General features: G+C 46.3%; 3 protein-coding genes across 4 annotated transcripts in view; 2 read left to right on the top strand and 1 right to left on the bottom strand.

Annotated features, from left to right (window-relative positions):
• The window catches only part of heca (hdc homolog, cell cycle regulator), a 141017-nt gene that overhangs the window by 88455 nt on the left and 34841 nt on the right, over positions 1-17721 (bottom strand). The gene's annotated exons all lie outside the window — the stretch shown is intronic.
• LOC116414779 (venom peptide BmKAPI) lies at positions 429-2094 on the top strand. The gene is made up of 3 exons (XM_031917941.2): positions 429-1260; positions 1548-1687; positions 1772-2094. The coding sequence occupies exons 1-3, from the start codon at positions 1215-1217 to the stop codon at positions 1895-1897; spliced, it is 312 nt and encodes a 103-aa protein (XP_031773801.1). The 5' UTR covers positions 429-1214; the 3' UTR covers positions 1898-2094.
• LOC116414780 (uncharacterized) lies at positions 2149-3805 on the top strand. Its single transcript, XM_031917942.2, has 3 exons — positions 2149-2483; positions 2668-2801; positions 2877-3805. The coding sequence occupies exons 1-3, from the start codon at positions 2243-2245 to the stop codon at positions 2982-2984; spliced, it is 483 nt and encodes a 160-aa protein (XP_031773802.2). The 5' UTR covers positions 2149-2242; the 3' UTR covers positions 2985-3805.

Raw genomic sequence — 17721 nt, 5'->3', positions numbered from 1 at the left:
GTGACGCGGAGAACAAAAACGCGATAATTTTTCGGACCAAGTAAATTTAAGAATAAAAAAGAATTTCCAGAAATGGAAGGAAAATTTCAGCTCAACGAGGGGGGGGAGGTGAGTAAGTAAGTACGTTGACGAGGTCGGGGTTAAGTACGTCGCGATCGTTCGATAAGCTACAACGAGTGTACAAACCAGCAACGATCCATCCACCAATCGGAATCTACACATCGGATAAACGATAGAGACTCGCAGGGGATACGTATATATCGTTGCTTTATCGCACAGTTGGTCGCCACCGAGCTACCTACACACGCGCGCGCGCGCATGTACATATATAGGCATAGGTGAGTGGGGAGGGAGGGGGAAGAGCATCGAGCGGCGTGTGTATCGGTGAGCAGGCGCGTGCTGGTTGGCTGGCGCGTAAGAATAGAGCTAGTAAATAGCTCGGCCGGCTCGAACGATATTACTAACCTAGCCCAACGGTGTTACGACACAAACCGAGTCGACCCTGACGCAAAAGTAGCAGCGCGCGCGCCTAGCCTAGCAGCCTGGCAGAGCTCGGTCGTTGACTGATTATTTTATGCGCTCGATGCAAGTGCGCTACACAACTCCTCGTTCGGGATTCGAAGCCCGATTCGAGTCGTTTCGAATCACCGCTAATCGACATTCAATTTTAACACGTATCTGCGTGCAAAGATGCAAAGTTTCTGAACTCGTTTTAAATGTTATCGAGTTTGTAGTAACGACTCGATCGTTCGTGAAAAATATTCGTATTCGTAAAGTTGGGGGAGGAGGAGATAATTTTTGCGGTAGAGAAATAAAGTAAAAAACAATGTATCGATACGAAATTATCGACACAATTTTTTGCAACGTTTAAGATATAACGTGGAAACAATGATATTCGCACGAATGCGAAAGAGATTGCTCGAGGAAATTGCTCGGCGATAAAAATAGGAATTGGCGAAATTTTTAAGTTAATTTGAACGTATTTAATCGATCATTTTACAATTATCACGCGAGTCAAGGTTAAACTATCGAAGTTTTACACTTATTATTGTATCGCTTTTAACAATTATCTTCAAGGATCGAGGAATAATTTAACGTGTGTAACGTGTATATATATATATATCGGGTTTAAAAAATTCGAAAACATCAGAAGTCAGAAAACATTAGAAGTGGAAACAAGTTGAAGAAACACGAAACGAAAAAAAAAGAATATCATGTTTCGATACGTTATCGTCTATGTTCTCGTTGCTGTCGTCGTTTGTAAGTATTCTTCGCTCGAGTTAATGATAAAAAAAAAAAAAATGCACTTTGTATAAATTAATTAGTGAATATTATCTCGAGAAACTAAATTTTTTTTATAAGATAAACAAAATTTTACTCGTTTTTTCTGAGCTAGATAAAAATATAATAAAAATTGGATTTCCACCACTTTCGACAAAAAAAAAAAAATAAACACGCACGAAACAGATTTGTGCTAGATGAAAGAAGTTATAAAGCAACACTTTACAAGAATTAACTTTAAATACTTTGGTGCTTTCTATGTACAGATATTAATGCGGAGGTGATCCCATATATAGAATGCGGACCGAATGAAGAACCGTCTATATGTGGAGAAGGCCTGTGCCCACCAACTTGCTCTAATCGTGGAAACGTGAAATTATGTCAGCAACGCATAGGTGTAGGACCTGTAAGTAATCGATATACCATAAATTATCTCATTCATAAAATTCATTATACACAATAATGACGATACGAATAAAAATTATTTTAGGTTTGTCGGTGGGAAGAGACAGGAGGTTGTCGATGCATTAAGGGCACCGTTAGAAACGAAAATAATAATTGTGTACCGCTTTCAGAATGTCCTTCAACACCATCCAAGCCTTGTCCTTTAGAATGAATAGACTTCGATGTTAATCTATATATCAGAAAAGTAAAAAATAACTAGAAGATCCTTGTATATCTATCATTGTCCAAGTAGAAAATAAGTCTTGTATCGAATAAACAGACTATTAATTAGCAATAATGTTCTTAATATTTGTTTTCCAATATTTGTAAGAGGAAAAAAAAAAAATAATAATTAAAAGAAAGGAAAAAGACGTTTTCTTGTCTTTTCTTCTCTTTCTTTTTCCCTTTAAATGTTAAATCGGTTTTATATCTGCTAGCATCCTCTGGAAGAGAAACACTATAAATTCTGCATTGATTCGAATACAGTAAGTAAAGACATTACATAAATAACGATCGCATGAGTCAACCATTTTCAAATCCTTATATTTATCGTGCATGCTATCTTCACGATTCGATACCAGAAAATGCACGCGATGCAACACGAAAAGTTGGGTATAAAAATCGAGTGTTTAAGAGATTCGACGTTAGAAGAGGAAACGTTAGAAGTTCGAGAGTTGATATAATACTTTTCGGAGAAAAACACGCCACCACCATGTCACGATACATCGTGTGCGTGTTCATCGTTACGATTCTTGTCCGTGAGTATTCCAATTTCTCTGCAAATCGATACACAACGAGTTAAAACAATCGATCGACACTAACGACAAAAAAAATCGAATTCATATAAATTGAACGATCCGACGAAAATCGGATAAATAAAAAACCTTGTTTTCTTTTCTATAATTCCAAGATATTGGTTAAGATTTTTCCCTGATATTACAGATATTAACGGAGAACGGAAGGTGACGGGCAATGACATAAAGTGCGAAAAGAACGAAGAAATGAACGTATGTGGAAAATTGTGCGAAGCAAGTTGCAACAACCCAAACTCGGATTCCGAACTTTGTCCACCGATCGTAAGCCCGATCGAAAATTAAATTATCCGATCATCGTCACAGGATTCTAAAAATTAAACTACGTATAAATTTCAGCCGTGCAACTCGGAAATTACGAGAGATTGTCGATGTACGCGTGGTACTGTGAGAAACGAGAAGACCAAGGCCTGCACACCGCTCTCGGAATGTCCAAACATTCTTTAGAAATCAGTCGGTAATATCAAATTGTACGGACAAATAAAGAATATTTTTATCGTACACCTTCTAACATTCGTTACACAACAATAGATTAAAAAGAAAACTGTTTTCTCGATCTCTCGTCTACGTGATAATGAACGAACAGGTAAAGTGTTGGTACGGCGATGTAAGAACTCGTGAGATCTACGGTTAGATAAGAGCTTAAAATTTCGAAAGATTAACGGGCAATGAAATGCAAATGGAACCGATTCTAAGCGTGTATATATATTTCCTTGCCGTGTATCGATCCCTGTTTTCCAACAATTTTATTTTATCTTGTATGTGTTTGTACGAGTTCGTGTTTTCGTGGTAAAAATTAAGCGTAATAAAATTAACAACAATAATTATGCAGAATAGAAAAATTGTAATAAATAAGGAAGGGAAATTTCATTCGTGATACTTCTGCTTTTTTAGATTAACTATTGGATTATCTATTTTAAATGATGTTTGTTTACGTTGCAACGTAATCGTTACCTAAGAATTCGATACTATGAGCTAATGATAAAAATTAAATAAACAAAATATCGATAATTTCCCGTTAACCAAGATAATAATTGGCGAACGCATATATAAATAATATATGAGTAATATGATTCATTGGATAATTGGAATGTAAAAATCGAAAACAATATCTTCGAAAAATATATCGATGTCTCGATAATTAATATGTTGTTGTACGTCGTTCGCAACATATCGAGATTGTTAAAAACTTGTCTACAAACTTCAATGATAATAAACTACACGAAGAAATAAAGAAATATTTCTTCCGAATATTCGTAAAATAGCAATATATTGATTTCTTTCTTTCTTTCTTTCTTTCTTTCTTTCTTTCTTTCTTTCTTTCTTCCTGAATCAATTCGCGCAATTATTTGAATCGCGTATCTGCCAATCGACGAGCCAACCGACCAACTACTCCTCCTGGGTTAACCGGGCTCCAACTCTTTATCTTCATAAAGGCGCGCACAATTTTTTAATTCTGGCAACAATCGAGCGAACAAACTCGCCGCTAATGCCTCCATTGTTGCTTCTTTCTCTCCGTGAAACTCGGGAAACAATAGGATTATGCCTCTCTTTTCCGGTTGTTAATAATTTTTCTCGAAGCGTGCGCGCTGCTTTTCGCGGTTACGAATCGTGGGACACTCGAAACGATATATAAAATGCGATTCGAGGGAATCGGGTGACAAGGAATTCCATTCTATAAATGGATCCAAGGATCGTTGCAATTTTCAAGGCTTCGAGAGAGCTAGTCTCTCTTCCATAGCGGTGAATAGAGAGACACGGATAGATCCAGGCAAGCTGCTCCGTCGCGACATAATAATCGTGCTCTATCGTGATCGTTGGTTCAGTAATAAGCTTGATTTCGCGTACAAATATATCCACATGACACACGATTATTGACCGTAACGAAAAAAAAAAAAAAAAATACACGGCTCGAGTTAGAAACCGCGATACTGGTTTTTCCGCGCTTTATGCCTCGCAACTACGATCTCTGAATTAATTATTTTCACGATTATTATTATAGGCGAAATTCGCGAAGTTTAGCAGCGTAAAACAATGGTCGATTACCCGGCCGGTTGATTGTTTGCAGCTCGGTTCAGGTATTGGCAAAGAGATTGAAGAGAAACGTCAGAATTCCACGAACGAGCTCGAGACGAGCTACCTCAACGCCCACGAGCACCTTTTTGGCCCGCACCGAAACGGGAATTCTAATTCGAGAACCGCGTTTAACACGTCCGGCAACCAGGGAGCCACGGCGCTTGCTAATTTATCCTACCAAGTGAGAATTTTCGTCGGCCTGACTACCTCCCCTCCTCTCTTCCCAAACACGAGAGAATTTCTCTGAAACAGTGAAATTTCGGAATAGATGGAAAAACGCGTCCCCCGCGCGTTTCTACGATTGAAATGGATTGGAATGGAACACGGAATCATTCTCCTCTGAGCCAAAAGACGAAGAAAAATCGAGGAGAAAACGATATACAAACGATAAAGGGGAAATACGAGAGAATTCCGTGGCGAAAGTCGTGTAGACCCCGGATTCGGGATCTACATCCACGGACTCGAACGTCTCCCCTAAAACGATCCCCTTTATTTCTTTACTACGGCAGAATTCGCGATAAAAAAAGAAGATCGATACGATCGCACAGCGTGCATTATTACCAATATTGCGCGAAATAAAAATTGTAACAGGAAAGGAAACTTCTCGAGTTCAAATGAAACTCGATGAAATTTTGACGGGAGCGTAAAATCGTTACTCGATCCGGGAGGATCTCCTGCATAAAGAGCGAAAACGTGGCGCGTTGAAAAGTTCACAATTTCACAAGAAGAAATATATAACGCGGATCAAACGGAGGAAGAGGGGAGGAGGAGCTGGCGCCATAAAACGGTTGCCGTGGCCGGGTGTGCACGTGGCTAGGTCGAAATAAATTCCGACCTAAGTACGCGAAAAGTTTTAATGGGCCCGCGGTATTTACAGGGAGGGACAGGAGGAGACTCCGTCGCCCTTCTTTATTCCATGGAATTTATGACGCGGCCACGGTGCGGGCCTGCCTCCTCTCTCTTTCTCGCCGAGAATACGCGCCTCGTCGCGAATGCAAATGCCGGCCAGAGGTCTTAATGGTCACCTTAAAACTCGAAACGAGGTAAGCTCCGATTTATAACTTTAAAACTCGAGAGCTTTTGTCTTCTCTCCGTACGTACGTGCGATGAAAATTACGAGACGGAGCAATGCGAATTCGAACGTTTCGTCTATGCTCGAGTAATATCGTGCAAGAGTAGAGAGGGCGTTATTAAGGAGACAGATTACAATTGTGACGATTCTACTATATTTATAGCAAGACGGCTCAAACTGCGTTTATCTGGTTTCCGTTTGCCAGGCAAAGTGGTGACCGACTATGTTTCGAACCAGAGATTCTCAAATCGTCATACGCAAGAAACACGAAGAAAAACTTTACTTCGATCCTTCGATAAGGTTGGCCTTATTCCCATCGTATAAACCCGCTCGATTTCGCGGAAATTAAGCAAAATTAATTAACACGGAAAATTATCGAGAAGACGATCGCCCCGGGAGTATTTCACGCGCGAGTAAAGCCATCTTGGTGTATACGGATTCCAGTCACTTTGACGACAGTTCATTCAATATCGAGGAAGCTTGGCCGCGAAACAAAATCCCGAAGACGAGTTGTAGTAGCTCGCGAAGAAATTCTTGGCAAGCGAGGCGACACCTGATTCGCGTCACGTCCAACTGACCTGCGTCAATGTTTCCGCCTCGGGCACGCGATTTGAAAATACACACGATGCGTGAGAACTTGCCGTGTCGCTACGTAATAAACACGTAATAGTAATGATGATGGTGGTGGTGGTGGTGGTAGTAGTGCCTAGTTCGGAATCAAACGGGTATTATATGCCACCACGCTACGAAAATGACAATGGCGCGTGTAAGTTAAGAATCACGGCGCCATGCAAACTAGGAGGGGGGGGGGACGTGGAAATGCCGAGTCTCGAAATACCAAGTTTTATTTTTATTTATCAGGTGGAGAGATGCCAAGTCGCTCGACTTATTCCTCCCCTCTCCCTCCTTCTTCGAAGCAGAATCCTTCACGAATCCTTCTCTCCTTTTATCGAATAACGAGATATATATATATATATTTTTTTTTTTTGTTTTCAACAACCATTTCCTTGTTGACCCACCTCGTGTACAAAGAAACAGAAGGAGATATTCAAAGGAGATACGCGCGTGCTTTTGTAGCGCGAAGCTTTATTCTTCTGCCACGATACCTTCGAAAAATATTCTGCAAACATTTGCCGGGGAACAAATCCTGTTTCGTCGATGCGTCGTCGTCGTCGTCGTCGTCCTCGTCGTTTACGCGCAACGTTCAATCGTGATACGCGGCTCGTTCCTTTTAAGGTTGTTTCGCGGAAAACGCAAGATTGCAGAAACATAAAACACGGGTTACCTTTAGCGCGCGCGCGCGCGCTCATCTCTCCTTTCAACTCGCACAAACGCGTTTCTCCAACACAACGCTTTTCTCCCCTCGTCGTATTCGCGCTCGGCGATTCACAATGAAAAATAAACTCATCCCCTTTTCCTTCACTCGCAAATTTTCCCATGGACGAGCGAACAAACACGCGAGATGTGTTTTTTAAAATGCCTATCCTGAACAAATATCCGAGGATATTCGTCGAGGCGAAGAAGAAAAAGAAGAAGAAGAAGAGCCTGGGAAGAAGAATTAACGTAGAACAAATGAAGAAATAAATGATAAAAACGACCACGAAATAAAACTGTCGTGAAGTTGTCGTTATTCCTTGGATCTCTCCTCTCCCTTTCCTCCGACCCTTTTCTCCGCGCAAAAGTGACAAAACGCCGCGATTAAGAGGAGCCTCGCGAGGGGTCCCAAACCGGATGGCTGATGACACGCCCGAGACCTCTTTCGAATTAACCAGCCAGGCCGAGGGCCGTTTTTCAGCTTGACCGTGCGCACACTGACTCCGTTTTCCACGGATTCTACGCGTGTTCCATCCCATCCTCCTTTCATTTTTCTTTTTTTTTATTTTTCCTCTTTGACGCCGGGTGTCGCTTTCGGCGCCGTTCCTTCCCACACTTTCTTTGCCAACTTCTTCCCCCGAGGAAGAGGCGCGTTCGTTCATCTTCCCTCTTCGTGTCACGTCAACACGCCTTATTCAAAGTTTAAATGACGCTCGTACTAACCGGTGTCATTTCGGTAACGATCTTTCAACTCGTGTCTCGTTTCACACGTACGTATGTAACGCGCCGGATAAAATATTCCTATTACCCTCTTATTAAATGTGAAATATCTCACGCGATAATGTAGACTTTTTCTCGCAGAAAACAACAAATACGATTAAATGATATTTTTATCTCTGATCCAACGTTCGAAAACAACCGATCGGCTCGAAAAAAAAAAAAACGCGTCAACGACGAATATAAATATCCCTCCGATACACCGTGGCTCTCTACGCGAGAGAAAATATCGACGGGAGGGTGGAGAACACCGACGATCGGCCTCTGATAACGATAACCCATCCATATCCGGGATCAACTCGCGGCAATTACTTAACGCCTTAAGACGAGACCAAGAGGCGAGGCCGTTCCTTCTCCAGTTTGCATGTAAAGCGGCCGTAAACGACTCAACCCTCGTTCCTTCCCCCCCGTTGCGGGGTTAAAGGCCTCCTCTTTCTCTCTCTCTTTCTACGTGCCACCACATCCCTCTCGCGACTTAACCGTGAAAGAGAGAGAGAGAGAGAGAGAGAGGTCGATTAAAAGGGACTTAAAGCGCGACTTACGCCTCGATGTTCGGATTATCTTCCACGCTGATACCGAGAGCTCCCCGCGGGGACAAAGCGGCGCGATCGTTATCGTGCAATCGACCACCAACGGTCGCACCAGGAAACGAGCTCACGGTACACGCGAGATGTCTGCCCGAGATATCGATCGCGATCTAACGCGCGGATCTATGCGCGCACACGTACGTATAGGAGAAAAAGAAGAAGAAGAAGAAGTTCGTTTCATTCGCACGAAGGAGTACCTCGATTCGAGAGAGGCTGGTGGTGGATTTGTCGGTTGGAAGGACAGGATATTTCCCTGTCGCCTAGTTGTTTTGTTTGTCACCAACGTTGTTTCCTTCAACGAGGCGCGATTTAAGTATGAAGAGAAGGAAGGAAATTTGTGGACAGTGAGAGTTAGGCGAGGTCGGGTACGCCGCGGGGCATCCGATAGTGGAAATTTATGTGGGTCGTGATCGAAAGGCGGATGAAAGGGGAGGGAGGGAGTGAAATTCAATGGCGAGATAGATCTAATCGTGAACACGGCTTCCGCGACTCGTGTTTCACCGCTCGCCCCGGCGATAAAGCTCAACAGCGCGACAGCCCTCGTAAATTTTCCATTTTCTTTCGAAAACCCATGTTTCCGGGGATCGTGATTGGTGGAGAAAGTCGAGAGAGAGACCGTCACATCCTTTTATCCCACGATTTCGACCGATCCTTTTTCCTTTGATCAAACCATTGAATAAACTTTTGGTCGAATCGGTTCTTTATCGACCCCCAAACATTTTACGAACGAGACGAACGTTCCCTCCCTCTCGTCATCTCTTTCCATCCTGGCTGGACAACGATAACCCCCCCTCCGTACTTTCGAGGCGCAGGTGAATGAGAGAGAGGCCGCCGGTGTTGTATCTCCTATCCGAGATGACGACCGACGAGCATTTTAATATGACAGAATCCTCTTATACCTCCTCCTCCTCCTCCTTCTCCTCCTCTTTATAAAAAGTTTAATATACCCGGTGTTGTCCTGCACTCCCCTCCCCTCCCCCCCGCCCTTCTTGAGAACAGGGGACATTCACCGCCCTCGAAGAATAAGGGGAAAGAAGGATAAGGGAAGAAAAGGAAGAGGAACGCGGGTGCTTAAACCTTGAAAACTTTCTCCCCCCATGGCAAAACGGCAATAAGCCATCCTACTCGCTCGATGATCCCATCCCCGGTAAAGCCTCCCTATAAATCTTCATTACGGTATGCCACGGGAATCGCGATAGGAGAACCGGTAAGAGATCCGATAAAATCGTTGCGGAGGCGTCTCTCCGACGATGATAGATCGAGACCGCCGCCGAAGATTTTCGAGGGTGTATACAAAAGGGGTTGGGGTCGCGCGAGTATACCCCTCCCCCTCCCCCTCCCTCCTCCTCCCTCGCCGATCCATCGAGAGAGATCGGCGCGGCGAGAGGAAAAGTTGGATCGAAACGTCGAGACGAAGTGGCGAGGAGGCAACAACGTTCGACACAAAGCCGAAAAATTCGCTCGAGGATGAGATTTGGCGGAGGGAGAGAGGTAAGCCGCAAAAACGCAACCCCCTTCTCTCCTCGCCCCGTCACGTTCGCGCACCTTTCCTCTTCCTATTCCCCCCCAACTCGTGCCAAGTTGGCATCCGAAGTTCGCGTTACGCAACCAGCCCCCGGGTGGTTGACAGACCGCCATCCATCCGTTCTTTGCCCCGAGAAAAGCCAACGATCTCCTCCTCTCTCTCTCTTGCCTCTCGGCTCCTCCTCTCTCCTCTTCGAGGACGAATAATATATTGCTCGGGTCACGTTGCATGCACGTGTGTACGTACCCGCTTTGTTTATTCGTGAAACGGCTTTTTCTTCTTTCTTCCTCTTTTCCCTCGCGAGATAGAAACGAATGGAAATCGGTGAATATGATTCGATGAGCGGGAAGGAAGCGTGGGATTATTATTTTTAGCAGCGTGTTTATAAATTCTCACGGGTAAGCGACACCGCGTGTCGTAATCGTAGTTCAAGAACCGATTAAATAAAGATACGTCCCTCTCCATTCTTGACCACACTATTGAAAAACTCGAGATTGATGTTCGAAGAACAAAGGATAAGAGGTACGTTGCGACGATTTCCTAGAATTCGTGTGGACAGGACGCGAACATAAACCAACACCTGGACACATTAGGTAGAATTCGATCCTTCGCAACCTATAGAAATTCCATCTCTCGCGTTTCATCAATCTTTGTATCGAACGGTTGAAAAGCTTGAAAAGGCTGTGTTCGACTTGCAACAGGAGAAAAGAGGAAATAAGTTCGATGCACAAAAAAAGAAAAAAAAAAAAGGATCGCCATTTTCAAACGGCCGCCGACTAATCAGCTCCCCAAACAGAATACCGATCTTCCCCCGTCTGACGGGGGATGGAACACGGAGAAGGCGGAGGATCGAAACATCCCCTTGATGTACGAGCATGTTTGACGCGGCGGCCTATCATAGGATCGGCGTAGCAAATCGGTCGAGCAAGCAGTCGCCCCGTTCGAAATTACGCTTCCAATTACGCTTCAACCCTTTCGCGGCGAAGGAAACACACAGAGTCTCGCTCTGGATGAAACGAAATTTGCGGGGAAAATCACCCTCCCCCCTCCTCTTTGCATCCTTCTCGTATCCAAGGGAAAAGATCCAACGCATCTCGTTCTCGACTCGGGCAATGTCCAAAACGTTGAAGCGAGCGTTGATGAAAGAGGAACGAGGCGGCCCTGAGGGGGTGCGTGGTTCTCTTGGAGCGGCGCGAAAAGTTGGAAGAAGCGCGGGTCTCCTCGAGCTCATACATCAACTTAATGCTCGGTTGACGTCCCGCAGCCAGGCGGTGCAACACTCCCTCCTCGGTACACGGCGACGACGAACCGAAGGGACACGGGCAGAGAGAAAGAGAGAGAGAGAGAGAAAGGGAGGTGGATGGCCGTCATACACAATGGCTTCCGGTTCTTTGGAGAGAAAGAGAGAGAGAGAAATATATATCTCGTCCTCGTGACGTTAGGGTGTAGATGTTCGGCGTGTCCTTTTGTGGCCGCGTACAACAACACCACGTGCATCTGTGGCGGAGAGAAACACGATGAAAGAGACGATGCACAGCCCGCTAGCAATCGCGAAAGCCGAGAGAGAGAGAGAGAGAGAGAGACATTGTGCCCTAATCACGCTATTGTCTGGCCGTTGATAGTTGACATTCCGCCGGCAGGCCGCGCTTCGAGAATGACGGAAACCGTGGTTAAGCCGCGACGACGGGGTGAAAGGAGGCTCGCGTGGGCGAAAAGGGATCGTGGGAAGAAGGATTGGGGAGGGGGATTGTTGTCGCCTGATTTTCGGGCTGGACCCGGCCGTTTACCAGCAAAGGGGTAAAATTGCTGCGGAGGGCTGCGCTTCTGATTACGGGGGGATGGAACGAGGAGGGGGCGAGAAGGGAATTTGAAACTCGTGGAGGAGCGGAGTTCCGAAGAGAAGGGTTACTCGATCGACGATAAAATTGTTGTAAGAAAGAAAACGGAAGTCGACGAATAAATTCTCGAGGCGTAAAAAAAGAAGAAGAAGAAGAAGAAGAGCAACGACGACGTGGGGCAATGTCTGGCCACAGCGCGAGGGGTGGATGGAGAGTTTCTGTGAAAGTCATTACTTAAGATACGGCCGGTTGGGAAAAAAGATCCGACGCGAGGCACACACACGCTCCTCTTCTGGTGCCACACCCCTCGATTACGGTGGTTGCGTGGGTCGAGAATGGTGCGCGGCCGTACAACGACAACTAGGAGAGACTCTGAAACGCCAGAGAAAGAAGAAAGAGAGAAAGAAGGATCTTAAAGTCGGTCGTCCGTATCGAGGCAGGCTTTAAACTTTCTCCGGATACGAGAGTCTTACCTATCTCCCTGGACACAGAGGTAACAACTTCAAACGGACTATTTCCACGTCCCTTGGGAATCCGCTTCGTCGTAATCCCGCTCGTTTGTTAGCCTCGCGTGTTACGGGTCTTCTCGCTGCGTCTCTTCTTCCTTCCTTCCTCCCTCCTACCCTTTCCGCCTCCCTCCCTACACGTTCTCTTTCGATTCGTACACGATAGAGATATTTTTCACTAGGCACACACGCCTAGATAATAAATCGTTTTCCCTTGCTCGGGAAATGGAACGAGTCCAAGTACTGGTCGTATTAATACCCAACGGATGCAACGCGACACGCGAGGATAGGACAACTCTGAGCCCGAGTCGAATACGGCGAACGAGGAGATCCTCCTCTCTTTATAAGGCTGCGTTGTCCCGCGCTGCGACTCAATTCCGAGCGAATACGGTAATATGGACGCGTCTCTGCCGAGAAGAATCGGTACCGCGAAAGAACACCGTGTCGATAACGTTCGATAAGATAAGAGAGTCGAGGATTACTCTGTGCGGAGAAACACGATCTCTCTTTCTCTCTCTCTCTCTCTTCGAAATGGGTTATGAGGATGATCCCACGATGGTGCGAGGGCGTGGACGCGAACCGGTGCATTCTCGGAGGAAAGAATTGGGGGGAGAGAGAGAGAGAGGAGACAGACTTATCACAGGGTTAGCACAGCGATAGGGGAGGGGTTAGATCCGCTCGAGTCGCCGGGATCATCGGGGAAAGTTGGCGACGTCAGCGAAGTCAAGGCCGCGTTGCAGCGTCGGTGCTCCACAACCCCTTCCCTTTCCTTCCTTCCTTCCTTCCTTTCTCCGCCTCGCATCGTACACGGTGGTCGTATCTTCGAGAAACGACCCCACTACTCTCTTCCCTGTTTCTGCTAGGGATCAGCCTGGGCCGGAGGGGGTTGTGGAAGGGGTAGGCCGTGTCTGTGCTGCAGCGACGGTCGATAGAATTGTCTGCGCACATGCGCAGCCAAAGGTTCGTCAGCTGCGCCATTGATTCCCACCCCGACCCCCTCCAACCACCCGCACGGTGTAGACTTAAAGGGGAGAGGGCGGAATAAAGGTGGCTAATTTGTGTAAGGTGGAACGCATCTCGGTGGATGTCGTCGTCGACACGTTACCAGATTTTCCAGACGAGCCGTGAACGCGTGGCAGGAGGAGGAGGAGGAGGAGGCCACCCTTCGATCGAGGAGGGTGACCAACCCCTTTTCTCCTTACCGACACTCCTGCTTGATTCTCGAGAAACCTTCTTCCTTCCACGTAAAGGGTGACCTCCTTTGCCGATGTGTCTCGACGTCTCGTCTCTCGTCTCGTCTCGTGGGGTGATCGTAGGTCTTGATCTTTCTATCCACGCGGAACCACGTTGAGGGAATGGCCGTCGTTTCCGTAACGAACGTTTCGAGAAAGTTGCGGTTGGTTCAGAACTATCGATGCTGCCAGTTTGACGAGAATCGATTCGATGCACGCGCGACGAGAAAAGTGCTTGCTTCTTTTCTCCGTTTCCATCCATTCTCCGTTTCATCGATGGAAACGCGGAGGAACGGGGAGGAGAAGCCCAGCTCTATCCCGGAGGAACGGAAGGGACAAGCGACAAAGGTGTGTGGGTCGCCGGAAAATGGAGCAGGAAGAGGGGAAGGGAGATATTCTCCAGGGAAATTGAGATTTGATCCCGAAGCGAGCGAGAGAAGTCGAGCGAATTCGCACACTTGGCGACGCGAACTTGGTGAAACGACGCATCGTGGAGCGGCACGCGTCGAATACTCGTTATCGATCGAGATCCTCGTGATTCCTTCTCCTCTTCTAAAATCGAGCTTCCATTCTTTCCAATCTCGTCCTTGTTATCGGTCTCGATAAGGGAAAAGGCCGGGTCGAAATTAAGGGAAACTTTTTCGATCGACTCGCAACCGATTTCGAGATCTATTGTGTTAACTATATTATTGTTCCCCTTCTTCGTTCCCTCGATTCTTCGCTTTCGAGATTCGCGATCTTCCTTGCTTGCACGAAGAGACTAAGTAAACGCGTATAACGTGTCCCTCCTCTACGGTTCGTTCGTGTAATCCGTGGCTAATGGCAAGGATCTATTGTCGAGGATTATCCCACGCTCGTGTCAAAGATCCAAGTGGAGATCGGTAATCCTGAAACGATCGGTGCATTTGGTATTCAACGCGGATCCGAGTTATAATCTTCGGTGCAAGGAGCAATAACAAAGCTCGAATATATATATATATATCTATATACATATCCTGTGTTCCACTCGTCATCCCCAACGGAGAGAGGCCACACGGTTTTGGCATTCCGGCCATCGACTTGCGCCAGGGGTTGCGGCTAATGTCGTTGATATTCAAGACTCAAAGTGGCAGGGGTTGCGTTAATGTCACCAGGGGTTCGCTGTCCAAGGCGTACACACGCCACCCCGATATTATCCGATGTCTGGGTCCACAGAGGGGATGGAGGGAGGATCGTGGTGCCATCAACCCCAATCCACGATCCGATAACCAAAAGGGTTAGAGCCCGTTACAACCGTTCCAGAGATCCTTTACCTTGCCTTACCACCTTACCTCGCTTTAACTCGGGTGGTCCGACGACCCCCGTTCTGAAAACGAAGAACGTCCCTTGTTCGGGGGTTGGCCGATATCTCGTTGATAAACGAGTCGACAGATTCGGTCGCAACTTTTCACCCCGATATGGTAGTAGCGACGCGCGCTACCACTTTCGAGGGAAAAGAAATCCTCCTGGATCCTTTGGAGGGTCGAGCGATAAACACCGGCGGTGTTCAAGCTGAAGTGCGCAGGTTCGGGGAAAAATCCCGTTCGATAATGCCATCACGGCGTCCATCACGTAGAACTAAATTTAGCGGTGTCCTGGATGGTCGCCACCCAGCGTTGACACCCGCTGCTCGTTGCGGCGGCGCCACAACCTTTGCCCTTGACATTCATCGACCGATAACGAGCTCTCCTTCTCCCAACTTCCCCACCCCCCTCCCTCCCCCATTTTGCAACACCACTTTTGCTCATCGCCCGAACCGATATCCATCGTTGCTCTTTCGACAAGTTTCCTACGAAATTGCGTAAAATTTGGCCATACTCTCACCTCGAAATTTGGAAGGGAAGGGCCGTTGTTTGTTGTCGGCGCGATGATCGATCGCCCGGATCCGAGTTTCAGCCGAATCCCTAAATTTCGAATAAAGAGAAAGGGCGTGCGCATTGAATCTCGCGTCCAATACAATCGGTTCGTCGTAACATGGTTAGAATCTAATTTCGCGAGTGGCAGTAATTTAAGTCCCGGCGGTTGTTCGGTAGGGACGAATATCAGGGCTTGCAGAAATACGAGTGAAGGGAGGAGGAGGAGGAGAAGGAGGTTGGTGAGAAACGGTACCTGGGACGGCCCACCGGATGCTTTTCGGCTATCTCGAGCACTCGGGCGAGGGCGGACAGAGAGAGAGAGAGAGAGAATGGGCGACCTTCATCTTGGGGAAGACTTTAATAGGATGCCGTTCCCCCGCTTCCGGACAATGCATAGAGTGGAAATTCTAGGCTTGGCATTGTCGTTCGCGAACAAAACTCCATCCGTGGAAATGGAGCGAAAATTTCGTAGCTCGATTCGTTCGTCTTTCGCTTTTCTCGACTCCTGAACGATAAACACGACGCTTTAGACGGATGAATTTTGCACGCGAAAATTCCATTCCAGAAACAAATGCGTATATATTTATCGTGAAAGTCGTTTTAAAACTCGACTGGATTAAAATTAGGGAAAAATTTAAACTTTCGAGACGATAATTTCTGCTTCTTCCTTCCCTTTAAAATATTTTTTCACCCGTCTAGACTTTCCCGAGAATGCCGTCTTACATCCTTGTCGTTTATTCGGGCGAGCTGTCCGGACAAATGGAAGTCGAACGTTCCTAATTCTTGGAAGAACGTAGTACGTAGTTCCATGGAAAAAAAAAATATAGTAGGTCACTGGGTCGCGGACCCATTCATAAATCTCCGCCCTATAGACTTCCCTAGGAACTTTGAGTCTTTATATTTCGGTAACCAATTCACACACAAAAAAAAAAGACTTGGTTTTCTCTATTTTTCGAATGTTCCAAACTTCGAATGCAACAATCGTTTAACAATTCTAATCGCGCTATCTTAATTATACTATATTTTATGTATAACATAAACGCATCTTCCCCGCTTTTAATCATCATCCACGCAAAATTACGAATCCAAATACGAGTTTCGACCAGTTTCCTTGCGGCCCAAACCGAGTGAAAGAGAATCGCCTTGGTCGACTTAACGAAAAGTCCGCATCTTCCACGCTTTTAATTACCATCCACGAAAATTACGATTCCAAATACGAGTTTCGACCAGTTTCCCCCTGTGGGTGAAAGGGAATCGCCTTGGTCGATTTAACGGGAAAAGATCGCGTCTGAAGACGCTCGTGGGAACGACGTTTTCCTCTCGCCGAGGTGAGCGAAACTAGTGGTGGAGATACGTGCGTTGCGCGTTATATCGACCTCCCGCAGGCAAATTTCGGCTTTCCTTCGCCATAAACGTTCCTCTCTCTCTCTCTCTCTCTCGTTGTCGGGCGAAATAATACCGTAATAAATCTAGAAAAGTTTTCGCGGCAACTCCGTCTCTCTCGAAACGGAAGAGAGAAGAAGAATGTGGGGGTCTCGCTCCATCGGATCCCCCCGATGGGAACAACAACGTCGCTCTGCCTCGCTATCAAACAATCAATCTATTCCTGGTGCCGTGGGCGATTACGTTTGCAGTTAATAATTCAAGCCGGGTGCCCCGCCGTTGATGAAACCTCGAAAAACAAGGGTTTGAAAGAGAGGTTCGGGAGAGAGAGCGAGTTGATCGTCGTTTTCTTTAACGGCATATTATTATTAAAGTTGGATACCTCTCCAATGTATCCAAGATAAAACATCGCGAAATTCGAAAATCCCTTTCGATCGGTGAAAGAGTCGCGTTGATTTGTTTGTGTTGGAGTCGAGTTTTATTTTAGCGATTAAATTACTTATGAATTTTTCAAACTCGGATCGATCCGATGTAAGCGACGTTTTATGGATGAAAAAGAAAGAAAGAAAAAAAAAAAAGAAAGCACGTGATAAATCGTGGCCGAAGTTACACACGGTGGTAACTTCTTATAGGGCCCCGCATGTAGCAAGAGCATCGAGAATGGTGCAAAAACTGGAGAAGGACAAATCGATCGATCACCGTGAAAGAAGCAAATCGCCTCCTCGTATTCCCGCTATTTCTCTATCGGGACACTCCCTCCCCTGTGGTCCTCGCTCCTACGGGGTGAGTGCTATGGTTAAGGAGAAAGCCGGACAAAGACGCCGAGACAAAGAGAGGAAGAGGAGGAGGAGAAGAAAGGGAAAGTAATAGAACCGCCGACTGGGAAACACTGGTGTGCCTCGTGATAATACGTTTTCAGCTCGATAATTATACGGAATACCAACACACGGGGAGAAACTGGAAATGGGCGGGCGGATGTGTGTAGAGAAGAAGAATATTT

This window comes from Apis florea, unplaced genomic scaffold, assembly GCF_048593485.1.
Source record: "Apis florea isolate Af1SG1 unplaced genomic scaffold, ASM4859348v1 contig_2272_pilon, whole genome shotgun sequence".
Lineage (NCBI taxonomy): Eukaryota > Metazoa > Arthropoda > Insecta > Hymenoptera > Apidae > Apis > Apis florea.
This window is presented reverse-complemented; position numbering and strand designations above follow the sequence as displayed.

Bases quoted from the DNA above. Each gene is read 5' to 3' on its own strand.
- LOC116414779 (XM_031917941.2), top strand. From the start codon at position 1,215: ATGTTTCGATACGTTATCGTCTATGTTCTCGTTGCTGTCGTCGTTT. The intron at 1,261-1,547 runs GTAAGTATTCTT...TTCTATGTACAG, and splicing joins TCTCGTTGCTGTCGTCGTTT to ATATTAATGCGGAGGTGATC. The intron at 1,688-1,771 runs GTAAGTAATCGA...AAATTATTTTAG, and splicing joins AACGCATAGGTGTAGGACCT to GTTTGTCGGTGGGAAGAGAC.
- LOC116414780 (XM_031917942.2), top strand. From the start codon at position 2,243: ATGAGTCAACCATTTTCAAATCCTTATATTTATCGTGCATGCTATCTT. The intron at 2,484-2,667 runs GTGAGTATTCCA...CTGATATTACAG, and splicing joins CATCGTTACGATTCTTGTCC to ATATTAACGGAGAACGGAAG. The intron at 2,802-2,876 runs GTAAGCCCGATC...TATAAATTTCAG, and splicing joins CCGAACTTTGTCCACCGATC to CCGTGCAACTCGGAAATTAC.